General features: G+C 37.1%; 1 protein-coding gene across 4 annotated transcripts in view; it reads right to left on the bottom strand.

Moving 5' to 3' along the window:
- The window catches only part of NOX4 (NADPH oxidase 4), a 167,057-nt gene that overhangs the window by 44,123 nt on the left and 102,617 nt on the right, over positions 1-20,317 (bottom strand). For all 4 annotated transcript variants that reach the window (XM_047071699.1, XM_047071700.1, XM_047071701.1 and 1 more), the window contains one exon: positions 7,315-7,396. In XM_047071699.1, coding sequence (XP_046927655.1) covers positions 7,315-7,396 — 82 coding nt within the window. The remainder of the gene's footprint in view (positions 1-7,314; positions 7,397-20,317) is intronic.

The raw sequence follows: 20,317 nt of genomic DNA, 5'->3' as shown, positions 1-20,317 counted from the left end.
CACATGCGTACTTTATCCCCTAGAAACTGTTTACTTTCTCAGCTCATTTTGGGATTTTGGCTGTCTGGTCTCCCAGCTGCAGGTTCCTCTTGGCCCTATCCTTGATCCCCTCCTTATTTGAGTCCAGATAAGCTCATCTCTCACTCAGCACTGAGGTATCCTTGCTGCCTTCCCACTAGCCTTGCACTAACATAATTTCTTGACTTATCACATGTCTGGGCCAGTCTTCCCAATTTCAGCACTGCCTCAGTTTTTGTAGGGTTGTTTGTAGGGTTTGGCGGTCCACTTTGCTTCTGCAATCCTGACAGCAGGGTTTCTATGCGTGACTGTCAGCCCAGGGGCTGGGACCTACTTCCAGCTTAATTCTGACATCTTGCTTGCCTACCTTTGCGAGTATCAAATGAACTGAGAATCCTCATTACTGCATTCCATACTCTAGTCAGAATATCAACTTGTTAGATCTCTTGCCAGATGGGTATTGGCATATCACCCACTACACAAAAGAAAACCTAAGTGCAGGGATGAGAAGATGAGAAACAATAATCCTTTAGGGAAAGGCAAGACTAAAATGTTAGGCATAGCTGTACTTGTGGAAGCTGTACACAGTTGCCTTTGTCAGAACAATGGGTGCCTTCTGGCAGGATCCAGACTGAAGACACTAAGGCAGGCCATGTGGTAGGAACTTTCCCCCACCCTGAGTTAAGGCACAGCTTCGAGAAAAGGCAGAAGAGAGCTGAGAATGAGGACTGGTGGAGAGAATCTGCATTTGCAAGGTACTTTGTATTATTTTATTGAACTGTCACAAAGTCTTACAGAGTAGAATTATGCCAGGCACTGTGCATTCCTCAAAGCAATATTAGAGAGAAGCTACTTGTGAAATAATAAGAAATATTGATTTTGGTCTCTGCCCCTGGCTCCTGACACAGAGCTCCTAAATCTCTTGGAATTTCCTGGGTGATGGGAACCTATTTTTTTCTAATGAGGTGCTTCTTGGTAGGCTCATGGAAGGGGGCTACTAGTCACCACAAGCACCAGGCCATGATTAAAAGCTTGGAATGTTCAGGGGCGCCTGGGTGGCGCAGTCGGTTAAGCGTCCGACTTCAGCCAGGTCACGATCTTGCGGTCCGTGAGTTCGAGCCCCGCGTCAGGCTCTGGGCTGATGGCTCAGAGCCTGGAGCCTGTTTCCGATTCTGTGTCTCCCTCTCTCTCTGCCCCTCCCCCGTTCATGCTCTGTCTCTCTCTGTCCCAAAAATAAATAAACGTTAAAAAAAAAAAAAAAAAAAAGCTTGGAATGTTCAGCTCTACCCTATATTTTCTGGAGAGAGAAGCCGAGCAGGAAATGAAATTAATAATCAATCATGCCTCTGTGATGAAACCTCCATAACTCCAATGCTGTGGGGTTCAGAGAGCTTCCAGGTTGGTGAACACATCTACAGTCTAGGGAGGGTGGTGCAGCTCAACTCTATGGTGACAGAAGCTCCTGGACTCAAGACCCTTCTAGACCTTGCCCTATGTATCTCTTCATCTGGCTGTTCATGTTCATCTGTGTCCTTTACCATATTCTTTACTACATAGTAAATCCATAAAGTATTTCTGGGTTCTGTAAGCTGTTCTTGTAAATGATTAAATCTGAGGAGAAGGTCATGGGAATTTCTGATTTGTAGCCAATTTGGATAGAGATTGTGGGTACACTGGGGACCTACTACCTGCTGTTGGCATTAGAAATGAGGGTGGACATTCATATGGGAATGGGGTCTATACTAACTTTGGTTAGTGTCTGAACTGAATTGAATGTAGGACACCCAGCTGGTATTGAAGAATTGGTTGGTGTGGGAAAAACCACACCCTACATCTGGTGTCTGAAGAATTGTATGTGAAAGTAAAAGAAACAGGGAGTTTTTCCTATGGTACCATTATTACCTCCATTTGAAACAGAAACCAAAAAAAAAAAAAAAAAAATGCTCAGAGAGACCTGCCACTTGTCCTCAGTCATAGGACCATGAATCCAGGATGTGATCCAAGTGAAAATGCTTGAAACCCTTCTTTGAACTCCTTCTCCCTGCCCCTCCCCTTCAGTTTTCATCCTCCTGCCCTTTGTCCAGTAGTCATGACATTCTTGTCATGTGCCTCCTAAAGTCCTGAGGTATCTACCTGCTTTTCCCTGTTACTATCACCACAAAATTGATCCTTTCTCATTGATTTCCTGAATATAAAATTATCAACTAGCTAGTGTGCTAGCCCTCATGTCCTCATGTACCTCATGTCCCTCTCTGGCTCCATGGTAAACTATGAAAATGTGAATCTAATGATTTTGCTCCTTTGCTTAAAGATCTTTTATGATGTTCCATTGTCTTCACAACAAAGTCCAAGCTCTTGTAAATGACCATCCAGCTCCTTCATGGAGTGGTCCCTGCCCTCATTTCTCCTTACACCCTAGCCCTTCACTGTGTGTTTACACAAACCGTATACGTGTGCACATACACACTGTATACACGTGCACACATATTGTATACATGTGCACATACACACATGTACACACACACACACACACACACACACACACACACAAAGGCTTTTCAGCAAGAATACCTGAAGGTGATCAATGAACAACCCACTTCCATGGCTCTATATGCTGTTATGCACCTCTTCATCTGGCTCCATACCATTTGTCAAGACTTTACTCAAAGGGAAAATTAAACATCACATGAATTACCTAGATAGGAAAACACTTTCTCTTCTCTTCTTCCACTGAATTTAGTGCATTGATCTATAACTATGGGCCTTTCCATTAAAGTCTGATTCTGCCTTTTCCTCACTAGACCCTGGGTCCCTCAAAGCCACATGCTATGTCCTTATTATTTTTGTATTCTCAGTAATTGTGACTGCCTCTAGTGCACAGTAATTGTTCAATAAATATTTGAAGGGTGGATTAATGGAAAAGTGGAGAGAAGAATGGATGAGAGACAGTATGGCACAATTAGGTATAATTTAGGGACCAGGCAGACCTTGAGTTTGGGATCCAGCTCTTTCATATGACTTTGGATAAGTCACTTCACCCTCATTTAAATAAACAGATGAAATCTGGAAAAGTCTTCTGAGGCTTCGCAGTTTAAGTGTATCACATGATATCACCATTTGAAGCCATTTTTTTAAAAAAAATTTTTTTTTTCAACATTTATTTATTTTTGGGACAGAGAGAGACAGAGCATGAACGGGGGAGGGGCAGAGAGAGAGGGAGACACAGAATCGGAAACAGGCTCCAGGCTCTGAGCTGTCAGCCCAGAGCCTGACGCGGGGCTCGAACTCACGGACCGCGAGATCGTGACCTGGCTGAAGTCGGACGCTTAACCGACTGCGCCACCCAGGCGCCCCTTGAAGCCATTTTTAAGCAGCCCATTAGAAATGGTAAGGCATTGCTTTTATTGTCTATATAATGAAGGTTATCCTGTGGTAGTAAACCGCATCAAAGGGGAATAGTTCTGAATTTTATCATAAATAATATTCCTTTCTCTTAATAATTATGAAATCCAGAGAACTTGATCTTCATGAGAACCAAATAAAGATATGTAACATTTTATTCCTACATTTTCACAGTATTTTTATGCACATTCTGGTTAAACTTCCAGAGTCATTGGATCATGTTTTGCTGGCCTAATTGCTAAAATGGTTGCAAGTCATTTGTGAGTAAAATTATTCCAAATGTCTTCCAATCGTTTTATGTCTCCAAGCTGCACCCATAAGGATATGAGTATTTATAGCTACTCTCTTGTTTAAATACATTATAAACCTAAATCCTTCAAAGTTAATGACAGTGACACCAAAGAAATGAGCAACAAACCTTATGTTTCATTATCTCCATTTCTTTCCTCTAACCTATGAATCAACATTTGTTTTGTACTGGGTATACATTCATTTTCTTCTTTTCATTCATCTGTTTCTTTTTTTAAAAAAATTTTTTTAATGTTTATTTTTGAGAAAGAGAGACACAGAGTGCAAGCAGGGGAGGGGCAGAGAGAGAGGGAGACACAGAATCCCAAGCAGGCTTCGGACTCTGAGCTGTCAGCACAGAGCCAGATGTGGGGCTCGAACCCACGAACCGTGAGATCATGACATGAACCGAAGTTGGACGCTTAACTGACTAAGCCACTCAGGCACCCCTCATCTGTCTCTAACAATGGTCACACCTATTCATGCTCCAAGAATTTTCATGATACAACATCTCCAAATACATCCTGATGAGAATGGATGTGCTGGGCTTTGGCAATGGGTCAAATGGAAGATCACAAATGTAAAAATGTGATGAATGAACAGTATTATATTTTGGAATAATGTTTCCCAGCAGGGAACATTTTTTTTTCCCTAATGGCTTTCCATTAAAACACACACACACACACACACACACACACACACACACACACACTTCAAGAACTGGTCAGTTCTCTTCTTCACAAATATTTTTTCACTGAATAAAATGTACTCTTTTCCCTATTTCATTATCTGTTAGGTCATCTCTTGATAACAAGATGCTTAAGATTATAGGTACAATATGCTGACTGGAGATCCTACCCTCAATTCAATTACCACTGTCCACTTATCAGCTTTTATTAACCAGGGTAGAGTGTGGATCACTAGAAGGTCAGCTACACTATGCTCTGCGAAAATCACCCTGTAACACTACACGATATAGGGCAAACAAGTTACTTCTTAAACCATATTTCAGCTTTTAAAACATGTCTCACTAATAGAGTCTGTATTTAGTGAGTCACTAAAACAAGCAGAAAAGTGAGGGGAAAAAAATCTTAGCGTAAACAGGTATACTGCATTATGAATGAAAGCAACAAATACTAATGGTCTGATTACATTTTCAGCTTTCTGGAAATTTTTGCATGTCACAAAATTACAAATTCCTTGACTTATTTGTTATCTTCAATAACAAATAAATGATATTATATTTGCAAGTGAACACAAATGAGAGACTAAATGAGGATATTTAAAACCATGAATAATTCAAAAATAGTTTAAATTAGGTCTAGACATACACAAATCCCTGCCCACTTATATTTATTGAATGGCCCTTAGCACAATGGTCTCTTCTACCCCAGCATTCTTTACATGGGCATTACTACATGCCCAGAGTTTTTGTTCCTATGCTCTATTCTGGACCAATTTAACACTCCTCAGGCACAGCACAAATAGAATTCTATTATCCTTTCTCTGTTCTCAGCACCTCCTAAAATTCCACTGCCAAACTAGACATTATATGGGCAATGGGAGGATGCAGATGCTTAATATTCTATAACTTGAATAAACTAACTGTATTTAATCCAGAATTTTTTCATAAATGTTATTCAGACCCAGAAACCTTTAATTAGCATGCTTTCATTTGATAGTTCAGAAAACTGAAACTCATAAAGCTGTTAAGTGGTCACCAAAGCAGTGCCTCACATCAGCAATAGTTTAGAAATATTAAATAAATAGTACTTCCCTAAATATTAGTAAGGGCAGGTTAACAGAAGTATCCTGTTATAAGATCAATGAACGATCTATTTTCCTAAGGTGTTTAGAAACATGCAATTCTAGTTAATTCTATATGTAATTTTAAACGAATAACACTTACAGCTAGAATGAAGTATGTGTCAAGTTGAGTTCTAAGTATTTTTTCATTTATTAATTTATTCAATCTTCATAACACCCCTAAGTGGTAAGTATTATTATCTCACACCTTCCACACAGGTGGATCTGAGGCACAGAGGGTTAGGTGACCCAAGTCACAAAGTCAGCTGGTAAGACAGACTGCTTCAGTCTGTACTCTTAATCACCACGACATGGGGTATGTGGCATCAGGGGATGACTTTTATTCTTCCAGTCCACAGATGCAAACAAAACAAAACGAAACAAAACAAAACAAGATTACCCTAAGGATTAGACACTGACAAAGGATTGCCACATGGCATCTCTGTTAAATATTAGCATGAATCACATCACTATCAGAAAAGTAATCTAAGAGCAAAAAGGATACATGTAAGAACATACAGCTAAGAAAACTTAGGGAAATAGCTGCAAACAGATTACCAACAGAGAAATGACCGTGATTCCCCTCTTTAAGCAAAAGTATCAGGTGGACAGTAAGCCTAAGAGGCAGAAGAACAGGCATCAGTGGCCTCTAAACAGCAGCTGGAGACAAAAACACGGACAGACGTGTGTCAATTCCTTCGGGTTCCTCTGTGCTCCCTGTCAATACGTATATGAAACACCATGTATGCATGGAAGGCTGTCCAGGCTTTTTGTCTGTCCCTGAGGAGGAGCCCCATCAGGGGACTAGAAGATTATTACTTAAGATTAAATCTGGATTAATATCAGAGACAAAGAACAGGTAATTTGGATTCTGTATTTAATTTTGTTATCAGAGTTAAAGAAATACTATCAAAGCTAAGTATTAGAGGAAAAAATTATTCTAGAAAGTGAAATTCAGTGGATACTTGAAAACACTGCCAAACCAAGGAATGAGTCATTTATCATATTGATTGGCTTTGATGAAATATATATAAATCAAGCTCTAATTCTTTAACTTGGTGAGCTTCCTTTTCTATATCAGATACCAGATTATTCACTCTCCAGCTTGTTGTATGGTAGCTAGTAAATACAATAAGACATTCATGAAGTAGAAGGTGCACCGAGCTTCTACAGGAGGGATCAAGATACTGGCATCCATCAGCTTTTAGGGAAAAGGATGCCTAATAAAAAAAAAAACAACCCTGCTACTTCCTTATTTTCTGGAAAGATGAAGGCATATTCCTTCAACCAATAAGTAACCTTCTGGCATCTAAGAGAAGAAAGAGATTCCACTTCCCATAATTATCAAGATAGTAAAGAGGAATATATAGAAATTACTAAAATCATAGCTAACATGTGGGTTATTTGAAAACCACTTATTACAACATGAATGAATCCTTGCATTTAAAGGTTAGAAAACAGGAAACCAGATGAGGGAACACCCACAAAATATCTGTTGCTACTGATACAGATTCAAGCAAAAAGAAGCACGGTCAGGCACCTATAAGACCAGGTAACTTACAGTCTGCACTCTGCACATGCTCCCAGTCACAGCTGGGCTGTACCACAAGCAAGTCTTTTTTTTCTGACCCAGCTGTGGGTTAAGACATTACAGTACAGGAGATGCCCTACTTAATTAGGTTAGGGTATTCTAGCTTTTTCAGAAATCCTTAGAAAGAAAACATTGTTTTTTACCTCCCAAATCTCTCCCGTCACCACACCCCTCCCCTTCCCAAGATCCACTGAACTCCTAGTGCTTACTTGGGATAATTTCTAGATTGAATGAAGGGTAGAATCTCAGAGTCTTGACTAGATGGAGGAAGTAGTAAGTCTCGAAATCGTTCTGTCAAAAGAAAAATAAACATCAAGTTGTGAAAAAAATCATTCATGAAAATAATGTCAAAATGAAATTATTACCTATTCTTTTAATTTGTCAATTATTTTGACTGCACATCTTTTATTAGAAATGTACCCACCATTTTATGTAGTACTAAAATATGTCTATTTTACTTTAATGACTCTCTTTTTATGATTAAGATATTGCAACAACTGCAAATACAAATATAAAAAGTACTCATTAGTGTAGACTGGCAAAATCTTATAATTGAAAGATTAGAAGAGATATTTATAACCAATAAATATACCTAGAAAATACACAATCTCATTAGTAACCTGGGAAGTGGCAATCAAAACTACATACGGATAGATAGCATTCACATCATGTGGCATTAGATTGACAGAAATTAACCTCACAAGATGAAGTGTTAGGATGTGGATCAACATAAGCTCATATATTTCTGGTGGGAATGCAAACTGGTACAATAGCTTTGGAAAACAATTTGGGATTATCTTTTAAATTTAACCTCTGCACAACCTAAATGCCTCTATTGCCATTCTGATGTATATACTTGCAGAAACGGTCACATAATGTCTTAGGCAGCAAGTAAAAGAACATTCATAGCAGTACTATTCATTACAACATAAAGACAAACCACTCAATTGCCCATCAACAGAAGAATTGACAATTTGTAGCATAGACACACAATGGAATATTAACTGAAGTGAAACAGAATGAATTCAGTTACAAATAAAAGCATAGTAAAATAGTGAGTGGAAAAAATGCTAGTAGATTACATACAGAAGAATATCATATATTGAGTTAAAAAAACAACCAATGTATTGTTTACATATGTTATATATGAAAAAAAGCAGCCCAATAAAGAAAAGAATAATATACATAACCCAGGATAATGGTTATCTTTTAGAAGGGGTAAGAAGATGAAATAGAAAAGCAAAAGGTAGGTCATAATTGTTAATATTTCATATCTATGAACTACTGCATCATAAATGAATACATAAATGAATGCAGACCAGGGATAATCCAATGATGGCACTGGCCCATGAACCAAAAATTTGATTAATAAAATTCTGTGCTTATGAAGTTCATAATGAAGGAAGGAGGGAAGGGAAAAGAAGGGAGAAAAGAGGGAGAGAAGAAGGTAAGAGAGAGGAGAGAGAGTAAGGAAATGCGAGCAAAAAAAAAAAGAGAGAAAAGAGGAATGTAAGGAAGGATCTTCAGTTCTACTTTAGAAATAGTTGTACTGCACAGTTATCTGCCTTGCATAAAGTAGTCTATCACTCTGATACTAATCCCGTACTTCCAGAACTAGATACTCATTACCTCTAGTCTTTCCTATGGGAAGGCTTCCTTGATGCCTCCTCTTTTTTTTCTCTCCTCCTACAAAATCTGGAATAGATGGCCCTACTGTGTGTACTCTGAGTATACTCTGTGCTTACACTTACAGAATGTTTCATCCTACATTTCTAATGTTACGTGTAATTGTCTACACACCTCTCCTTCTCCCTCTAGAAGTATAGTGCCACCAGGATACAGAACATTATCTGATACAGATTAAAATGTTAGGTAAATATTAGTTGAAATGATATTTCCACTTTTATTGCATAAAGAAAACTTCCCCAGTTAATCATAATGCCTTTTAGAAAAGCAAAACTGGTCATCTATCAATCATGAAAAGCAAGGGTACCAGACCTCCAGCCTTGAGAGGGTCACACCATCAGGCTGAGACAGAGTGCAAAGCTGAAACTCCAATCTGCAGTAAATCCATCTCTAACTGAAGGTGTGCAATTTCCACAAAATACTGAAAATCTGCAGTTGATGACAATCCCCACTTCCCAGTTACTGAAGAGCCAGATGTTAAACATTTGTGAACACAGTGTTTACAAAGTAGGCTGAGAAGCAGGATGTGGATTTTTCTTCATATTTATTGAAACACACTGAACCAGATATTTAATTGGCCTCTATTCTCCTGCTTGTGTTCACCACTCTGACATTCATACAGTGCACCTGGGGAGGGACTGAGAAAAGAGTCCACAGAAACAAAAAAGCACAATTTATTTTTCTTCTTCAAGTACACTTCCTCTTTGAGTTCATATTTTCAAAAATAAAATTATATTATTGACTTATCTACTGCTATTTTTAATGAACAGAATTAATGTTTATTTCAATGAAATGACTAGTAAATTCTTCTGATATGACCATTGTCTTTCAGTGCACTTTCCAATTTATTGTAGCATTTCATTAAATGAATGATTTGTAGTGTTTCTCCTTTTCCCTTTCCCCCCTCCATTTATCCCTTTCCCAAAACAGATCTTGAAAAATAAAGCCAAAACCCAACAGCAAACATGAACTTTATACCTCAAGTAAAGAACTGTTCAATCAAACAGCTACATTGAATATGATATATCCTTGGGTGCTAAAAATATAAATAAAAGTTTTACTGAATGATTCTCAAACTGATTTAAATGCAAAGAAAAATCAGAATTCCTAATGTAAACAACCATAACATAAAATAGCTGGAGGTTTTCACACACACACACACACACACACACACACACACACAAAATTTGATTGTAAATCTGAAGACAATCTCTAGAGATAACATATTGATAGGATTTAAAACACACACACACACACACACACACACACACACACACACACACACACAGCAAAAGTAGCATGTAAGAGATTATTTACAAAGCCACCTGAACTATGAAATCTATAATGAATATTCCTACATTCGAAGCATCCTTTAATCTGAATATCATAAATGCAAACAATACCAAGCAAACATGAAGATCCTTCAAGTAGCTATCATGAATGTCAAAAAAGTTCACATATAACAAATAGAAAATAGCAGCCTAAAACTACATCCTTTTAAAATGTTTATTTTTATCATTATATTCATAAATTTCAAAATATGACTAACTTTATCCCATAAATGTATGATTGTTCACTTTTTCTTTATGAGAATAAAAGTACACAATAAAAATTATCCTTAGAGGGGCACCTGGGTGGCTCAGTCGGTTGAGTGTCAGACTTCGGCTCAGGTCAGGATCTCATAGTTGGTGAGTTTGAGCCCCACATTGGGGACTGTGCTGAGAGCTCAGAGCCTGGAGCCTGTTTCAGATTCTGTGTCTCCCTCTCTCTGCCCCTTCCCCGCTCATGCTCTCTCTCTGTTTCTCAAAAATGAATAAACATTAAAAAGAAATTATCCTTAGAAAAATCCAAGTACGTGAAAAATTATTTAGAATTCTTACATTAGTCCTTCTTTACTCTCCTAGATTTCTGCCTATCAACTAATTAATTAGCAACCCATTGTTTATCAGACGCTGGGAAAAAGACCAAAACAGACGGATATTTCCTTTGTTAAGAAGCAAAATTTTTAAAATAATACTTCATTCTCTTGCAGCAAATGTCACACCAGATGAGCTGCTTTCTCAGGAGGCCCAAAGTCTATTTCTTAAGAAAATGACAGTTATGCAAACACTGGATCTCAGTCCTTCTATGAAGCTCTTAGAATAATTTCATTAAGGGGCGCCTGGGTGGCGCAGTCGGTTACGCGTCCGACTTCAGCCAGGTCACGATCTCGCGGTCCGTGAGTTCGAGCCCCGCGTCGCGCTCTGGGCTGATGGCTCAGAGCCTGGAGCCTGTTTCCGATTCTGTGTCTCCCTCTCTCTCTGCCCCTCCCCCGTTCATGCTCTGTCTCTCTCTGTCCCAAAAATAAATAAAAAACGTTGAAAAAAAAATTTTTTAAAGAATAATTTCATTAAAGCCAATGAAAAGAACGAGAGGATTTTCTGAAAAATGGTATTTTGATGAGTTGACTAATGATGAAATGATGTCTGAACATGATTTTCTACCAGTCGGGGATATACTTTAATTAGCATAAGCTTTTGTAGACTTTCACCCACTCTTCCCTTCTCCCAATCAACAGAATGATCCTGAGGCTATCAGATCTGGAGGGCATACTACACATGATTACACTGATTTGGGCTCTCTGGACAATCAATTGTGAGACAATACACTTAATTATTTAAAATCAAAGATGAGAAAAATAAAATAATCTTTCCAATCCTAACTCAAACTTGTGTACATTTATTGTGACTCAATTCTTTATTTTCCCTTTTGTGAACAACAGCCACTTTGTAATCCTCCCCAAACATAAGATGTAACAAATACAATAAGAATTCCCATAACAACAGGGGCGCCTGGGTGGTTCAGTTGGTTGAGCATCCGACTTCAGCTCAGGTCATGATCTCACAGTCCGTGGGTTGGAGCCCCGCATCAGGCTCTGTGCTGACAGCTCAGAGCCTGGAGCCTGCTTCGGATTCTGTGTCTCCCTCTCTCTCTGCCCCTCCCCTGCTCATGCTCTGTCTCTCTCTGTCTCAAAAATAAAAATAAATACATTAAAAAAAATTGAAAAAAAAAAAAAGAATTCTCATAACAACAAAAGACCAAAATGCAAACTCCTGAGATAAGAAAATAAAGTCTCCCTGTCACAATAAAAAAAAGAAAAGAGAAGAAAAAGAAAAAGAAAGAAGCAAATTAAAGGCACAAAAGAAAACGAAAACATGATGTCATCCTTCTATAACGCAAAAGTCCTTTGCATCTAAAGATGTTATCATAGCCACCTAATTGGTATCTTCAATAAGAACCTAAGAAATAGCTGTTGTTTGCTGGAGGAACACTGTCAAAGTTTTACCATTTCCAAATCATGGTTTCTTTCCAGGTAATCCATTGTCCTTACCTTTGTTTCTCCATAGTCTCCACTATGGAAATGAGTATTTTAACTACTTCAAGTATTATGTTATCATGGGCAAGGAAAGAAACTCAAATAAAACATCTCTAAAGAGTGATAATGTTGCTCTAAAAAACCTGGTAAGAATTTACTGATATTTTTATTAATAGATATAAATTTTCTCCCTCTTCTTTTTCTTTTGAGAGAGAGAGAGAAAGAAAGATTATTAAGCAGGCTCCACATTTAGCATGGAGCCAACTCCTGGCCTGATCTCACAAACCTTGAGATCATGACCTGGGCCAAAATCAAGAGTCAGATGCTTAACCTACTAAACTACCCAGATGCCCCTCTCCTCTTTCTTTTAATGCTCATATTACACTTAATTTGCCAGTTTTAATTTTTTTTTTTCTTCAAGAAGAATTAAAATAAAATCCTTAAGGGATATTAAAGAGACTTGTTAAAGACTTAACCTTAGTTTTAAAAATAACTAGTATAACCTTTTGGGATGAGCACTGGGTGTTGTATGGAAACCAATTTGACAATAAATTTCATATTAAAAAAATAAAAATAAAAATAACTAGTATAATGTAATGTAGTATCAGAAACCATAAGATAAATGTTGCAAGGAAACAGACATCATCCCCATGCTCTTAGTATTCAAGCAAAATCCATAAATGATTACACCATAATATCACTATTATTTTACAAGGAAAACTGAAGATTATCTCATAATACAGGCAGTATTATCAATGAATATGCATTATACAGGGTAGACCAAAGAACAAATCTTCCTTTATAGTTTGCAGTACTTAGAAGCAACAAGTTATATTAGTAAAGATACCAGACTGGTTGTCAGAAAGTCTGAGTTCTCTATTTCTGCCTCTATTCTTAATCCCTTCTCTCAATATACAAATGAGTGAGATGAGTTCAGTGATTTTCAAACCACTTTTCAACTTCAGGTCCCTTAAAGAACATATGCTTCCGGAAGGGAATCTTACAGGGAGATATGAAGGGAATCTTACAGGGAGCTGTCTTGATTTACCTAGGACGGTTCTGGTTATACTTGCTAGCATTCTGCTCAATTTAGTATTCATCTCAGAATCTTATTTTTTAATTGAATGTTACTAATAAAATATGCTAGGGATGCTGTGGTTGATACAGAGAAGCAACCCCCTCCCCCACATTCTGCTTCAGTGAAGTATCTGTCATCTGGTATTTGCTCCGGGGCTTCCCACCAGTTAGGCTAAGGTTTCGTAGAGTCTGCATGGTGGTTCAAGTTCTTCCTCAACCCAATCCCACATCCTTCCTTTTCCCTTCAGGGGCGCTGATCCCTAATAAACATTTTACATTCATAAATTACTTCTCAGACTCAGTTTCTGGTGAACCCAACCTGCAGCAGATGGCCTTGTTAGACCTCCACTTTGTGCGTAGAGCTTCTGCTATGTTTTTGGCTACCACTGGGTAAGATGCACATGCATGTAGTTAGGTCAGAATAAATCAATTTCTTTCCAGCCCTTTCTAGAAGTAACCTAATTAACACCTTCATTACAAGTACAGATGCCCATTGTTAAAATGAAGTGCTCTCAGACACACATTCCTTGGGACAAATAACACCATTCAGTTGGGCTGATAGTGGAAGAAGTAAGTTAAGTACCCTGCAGGCCATGTGGTATACTAGCCTGTTGCACCAGACCCTGTGCTGTAGTCCGTGAGATACACACAGCCGTCAAGGTTTCATTCAGGTGATGGTGTCGGTGGGAAATGCAGAAAGCTATAATTTAGGCTGATATGAAAATTATACAGGAACTAGAGTTAAATACTCCACCCTAAATTGTACAGAGCAGCCTGAAAGCTCTTATTTTGTCCTTTATTATGAAGTATAGGAAATCATTTCAACAGTACTAAGCTAAAAAACATAATGATTAATAAAAAAGTAAACACTAAATTTACTGTACTTTTTCAGAAGAGTTGAACATGTAACTTGAGCAAAATGTTTGTCAATATCTGCCACCCACCCAGGAGGCCATAACGATTTCATTGAACACATGAAAACAATCAAATCTGTTGACAGTGAATCAGCACCTACTTTACAAGTTACTCATTATTTTATGAAAACTATGCACAAGGATGATAATTTAACACATAAATATGTAGAAGGTCTAGTAGGTGATCAATGTTATGGGGAAAAAAATAGCTTTACAGTAATTGGGATCTATTCAGGTGGCCTGGTCTCTGTGCATAATGGTGAATATAGATTGACAATTCATCAAAAGATACTAATAAAGCAATTCTAATTTCATATTATTGCTCAAAAACAAACCATTGATACATGGGAAGGTGGGGAGGAGTGAGGAAAGAATATTTTCTAAGTGTCCACAAACCTCTTACACCTTCCTTTACACTCCTTCCATGGGTTGTGTAACTTAACATTCTCTATTACAAGGCAGCTTTTATATCCCAGGGGTCTCTAGCTCATATGCTCATAGGGAAAAATAGGTATTTATTTCAATTCCCTTTTTCTTTCCTATTTTTCCTCTCTCGTATTCAATTTTCTGTTCTTTCTCTTTTTTTAATGAAAACAAGTCATTTCAATGAAAATTCCTCTTTCTCACTTCTCTATTTTCTACCCACCCCCTTTGACTGTATCATAAAAATGCAATAATAGTTCCAAAGGACATTCTTCTCTTTAGAAAGGGAATTGCAGGTAAAAAAATAAGCTGGCAAAGACCATGTTATGGTTAACGAGGTCTTTAAACACATATCTTTAACAATATTTATACAAACACAAAAGAATGGGGTCTAACTATTGGACTTCAAGAAGAAAACAATGGCATGGATGATGAAGTAAACTTAAGACAGACAAACAATAAAACATGGGAAATGTTCCTTTCCACCTAAAAGCACAAAACATCATGAGTAAGAAAAATATAATATAAAAGAGGGAGGGAAGGAGATTATATAGACAAGGGTGTCTGACAGTGGCTCAGTATGTTTATTGCAATCATGCATTCTGAAATTGGGGTGGAGTCAGGGACCACTGGGCCTATGGCAATACACACTGGAGTCAAAATTCCATTAAGTTCCCAACAGCCCTGTTAGTGGTCTGCTACAGTAATGTTTTGGTTCCTCAGGATATAGTGTCACCGTAGAGTCAATGTTTAGTTCCCCAAAGGTTGAATGTTCCCCTTTCACCCAGGCACTCACCCTACCAAATCATAAGATCATTGTACAGTTTAATTTTGACAAATAAAAGGGTCTTTTCTCAAAGGGACCTGACTATCCCTTTATTAAAGGGGTTCAAAATCTATGAACTGGCTCAAGTCTGGAGAGTGGAAGGACGGTACTTTGTAGAGAGATGATTCAGATTATGCCTTTTTTTGCCATAGGTTGCCCATCTATTTGAGTTCTAAGGATGCATGGTCAGTTAGTCAACACCAAATATCTTACAAATCAATCGAATCAGAACATTGTTTCAGCCATCTTGAGTTTATAAGTGTGGTCTTTTAGCCCCCGCCTCTCAGGGACCACATCATCTCCCCACTTCAATAATGGCCTCTCTCACTTATCACTCTTAGCCTAACAAAGAGTCACCATGGGAGTTTTTCAGGGTTCTAGAGTGCCTATCACCAATGAATTTCCCAAAGCCACAGTGAAAAATATCCTTTATGGGACTTAAGGAGTTGATAAGCCATCATACATAATAAATCTTCTCCAGCAGTGCAATTTCCCCAAGGTGTAGGATAACTTCATCTACAATATATGTAAGAAGTCTGTAAACATATACACCAAGAATGAATATATTTAAGGATATGAGATGAAAGAAAAAAAGGCATTAACTTTTATTTTACCTATACCCTGTTTGTATTCTCCATAGTACATACCTAAGAGTAGTATTTTTTAAAAGATAGATGTGTATACCATGATTGTACATACACATGAACATGTCTTCAAGAGTACTTGTCATTCACATTTCCTACATTTTAGTTGTTTTAACACTGTCCACTCCTCTACCTTCTAAGGAAGTCATAAAACCAATGAAGAAACACAACATGCATGCACACACACACACACACACACACACACACACACACACCGGCTGCTTGAAAGAGAAGGTACAAATTTATTTTTCCATAACATTTAGGAAGTACTGTTTAAATATATAAACAAAATATGAATATTTAAAAATTACTTTTTCAGGAAATATTTATTGATCAGGCACCAAGTTAGGTCCTCAATAAGCTTAAGGTCTAGTAATGAGCACATATGTCATCAAAAGATATGTATCCTGCAAATAAATAAGTGCTAAATGTATACTCCAAGGGTCCATAAAAACAGATCAACCAACATTGCCTGGATATGCTGGTAATATGAAGCAAAAGAATCAGGCAGGTTTTATTTAAAAAGTGAAACAAAGACCAAAGAAGAAGTTCTTCTGACCCATGGTGCTAGATGAAGTAAATAATTCTGCTGATATTTTTGTGGTCTACTATATATCAATAATTTGTAATGGAAGAAAACTTAAAATTGGGAGTGAAACTAATATTTTGAGCAGGAGGAACTTTTATCAATTAAATCATATGTTATTCATTTATTCACCCACTCAACAAACTTTTATTAAGTACCTATTATTGGTCACACATGATGAATACAAAAGATTCTTATTCTCAAGGGCAGCTCTGTTTATCACAGGGAAATGCCAGGACAACAAAAGAATTGCAATTCCATTAGAGCTACTTGAAAAGGGATTTAAAATGTAATTACAAAATTACTTAAAAAGGGAAAGAAGAGCTGTTCTCCTAGGGATTTAAAGAAATTAATGGTTTGTAAAAATTTGATGTTTTATTTTCTCAAAAAAAAAAAAGAAATATGCACAGTAATCTTAGAAAAACAAATTACTTCAAAAAATAGGAACAAAAGGGCACACTTAGAGTGGTACATTCAAACCAACTAGAAACATATAGAGTCTAAGTTTTCCTTTTCTGAAAAGTTTAAATCAAGTGAATGTTCTTTATTACCATGGTAACGGTATTGAATAAAAATAGTTGCTATTTAAAATACTGCTTTCAAAGCAACATCAAAGGCATTCAAATTAATACTATTTTAGGTAAATCAGGAAATCTAGTTGCAGAGCAAAAGTATTTTGATATTAGAGATACAGAAAAATCTGTTGGTAGAATTAAAATGGAAATGGACTGCAATTCTAGAAGAAAAAAGCAATCAGCTAAACCCTCTGGTTATTTCAACTACCTTCTCCACAAATATGAAGGCCAATGTCAAAGGAATATAAAAAAACAAAATCTTGGGGTGCCTTGATGGCTCAGTCAGTTAAGCGTCTGACTCTTGCTTTTGGCTCAGGTCATGATCTCACAGTTCGTGAGTTCGAGGCCCACATTGGGCTCTGTGCTGGCAGAGAGGAACGTGCTTGAAGTTCTCTTTCTCTTTCTCTCTCTCCCCCTCCCCACCTTTTTTTAAACATTAAAAAAAATCATGCTTGTCTTGTACAAGGAAAAAAAATTAAAACAAAAAAACAAGCTCACATTAGTAAGTCAGAAGATGAAGACATATAGCACAATGCATATACAACTAGAGCAAATAAGTGAACAAGAACCTTAATAAATGGCAGAAAAAAGAGAAGCATAAAAATCCTGTACTTGACATATATCCTTCCACAAGAGTCCCTTGAGCTTTTCTCAACTATACCAACATTAATCTTTTTTATTATTCCTACTTTATGTGGAATTAAATTATCCACATTCTAGAGCTTATTTCTCTGAGAAGAATTATACAGCTTTATACAAGCAATGAGCTGAGAAATGAGACAGCTCCCTCAATGCAACTTGTTGTAGACGAGGAAGCTAAAAACCAGACAGGCGGACTGACCAACCCAAGGTCACATGGCTAGTAAGAGGCAAAGAGATTAAAGAACAAAACAAACTCCTCAAAATTCAGTCCAGTGTTCCTTCCGCTGCCTTACTATTCCTTTCCCTCATTCTTGGGAGAGAAAATGCTGGTGTATTCCCTTTTCTCTCCTCCTCCCTTTCTTGCTTTCTTCTTAAGAGTTACAAAATGAAGGAAAAGGGCAGCAGTGTCATATACAGTCTGTATATACGTAGACAAGTGGTACTTTTAACATCATAAGGTCTGAAGGTAGTCAGTGCACTATTATATGAAGGTAATTTATTTAGTGGATCCTTTTATTTCCAGAGGAAACATAGTGATAAAAGTATGTTTCTTTAAAACTCATTATTCTGGGTCCTACTTGTTAAACATACTTGTTAAAAAAAAAAATTCAAAAGCAGCTTTTGAAAGAACTGCAAACAGACTTCTTGGCCTCTTAATACATCAGTGAATCAATGTCTATAACTAGCCTTCTTAAAAAACATAAATTCCCTTCCGTTGCCACAGAGGCTAAACTACAATAAAAATTGACAAGGGAAAAATAAAAGAACAGAGGTTCAGGGGAAAGCAAATAAGAGAGGCATTTTTGGATAAACACATTATTGCTACTAAGCTTTCCACAATCCACTTCTTAAGGAAAATGTTATATTTTCATTTGTCACAGCAAATGCACTTTTGTAACAATGTTGGCATTCAACAAAAGAAACACCTCAAAGTGATCAAGACTCAGCTTGATACTAATTCAGTTCCTGCTTTCTGCACAAACTCTGAATACCCACTGGGTACATATTCTATAAGGAACAGGCAATTTTATCCAAGATCCAAAGAAACTGGAGGTTTTCTTTTATGTTTTTATGAAGTTCTAACCTAAAACCCTGGGCTAACAAAATTAATGGCATGCAATATGTGGTCTTTTCAAGCTTATAAAAACCAACTACACAGTGAGGGTCTTCTCTTTTCTTAAATACAGGAGCTCCTGGCCAAAGAACAAGCCTATAAAATGGATTAGGGAAGAGCAACAAGCAAATACACGAATCTGCTTCCTTTGTTATGTTGTTTCACTGGACAAACTTCTGGTTTTCTTTTTACATATGCATTCCCAATGTCAGTATTTTGCATCCTTAACAGCAACAAATATTATCAATAAAAAAACTGTTAACTGATAGAATAACTATAATACTGTATTTTACCTAATAAACATTTATTTGAATACTATTACTATCTTCTATGTTCACATAATTTATCCCTTTTTGAGATTCTTATTAAATTGAAGGGGCTCTTTTATTTTTTTTAACGTTTAGTTATTTTTGAGAAAGAGAGAGAACGCAAGCAGAGGAGGGCAGAGAGAAAGGGAGACACAGAATCGGGAGCAGGCTCCAGGCTCAGAGCTGTCAGCACAGAGCTCAATGTGGGGCTCAAGCGCACAAACCATGAGATCATGACCTGGGCTAAAGTCGGAAGCCTAACTGACTGAGCCACCCAGGCACTCCAGGGCTCTTCTTATTTTTAATGTTTATTTGTTTTTGAAAGAGAGAGAGAGACAGAGTGTGAGCAGGTCCAGGCTCTCAGCTGTCAGCACAGAGCCTGATGTGGGGCTCAAACTCACGAGCTGTGAGATCATGACCTGAGCTGAAGTTGGACGCTCAACCTACTGAGCCACCCAGGTGCCCCAGGGAATCTTTATATATTGATCAATACATACGTATGACATATGTTTATACCATATATATGTATTGATGCTCTTTATATATTTATAGATAGATAAAATTTCTGTCCAATTCTATTTTCTGTTTTGATGGAATTTTTATATGTTTACATAGTGTAACCTACTTAGTTTGCTCTGTGTATTCTTCTAGATAGAAAGTCCTTTTTTGCTGATTATTAATTTCTATTTTCTTCTGATTCCTTTACAGATTAACTTTTTTACGTTACAATATTTAATATATTTGGAATTAATTTTGGGTCATCTAAAGTAAAGATTTAATTTTTTTAAATAGTTAAGTGATAATTGTTTTAGCTATTTACAAACTGATACTTCACATTGACTTATGGACCTTCCTTTATCTATGATACATACTTTCACATAGTTAAGGGCCTGTTTCTAGGATATCTTTTCTCTTTTGTTAAAAGATTTCTGTCATTTTTGTTCTAGTAACAGAGATTAAACTAGGTCAACATTATAGGAGGAAGTGTGGTAAATTAGCACAAGCTTTAGCATACAATGAGCCTGAGTTCAAATCTCAACTGATCCACTTAATAGCTTCACG

This window comes from Lynx rufus, unplaced genomic scaffold, assembly GCF_022079265.1.
Source record: "Lynx rufus isolate CCGP_SWC_20201006 ecotype Redwood Valley unplaced genomic scaffold, mLynRuf1.p SCAF_9, whole genome shotgun sequence".
NCBI lineage: Eukaryota > Metazoa > Chordata > Mammalia > Carnivora > Felidae > Lynx > Lynx rufus.
This window is presented reverse-complemented; position numbering and strand designations above follow the sequence as displayed.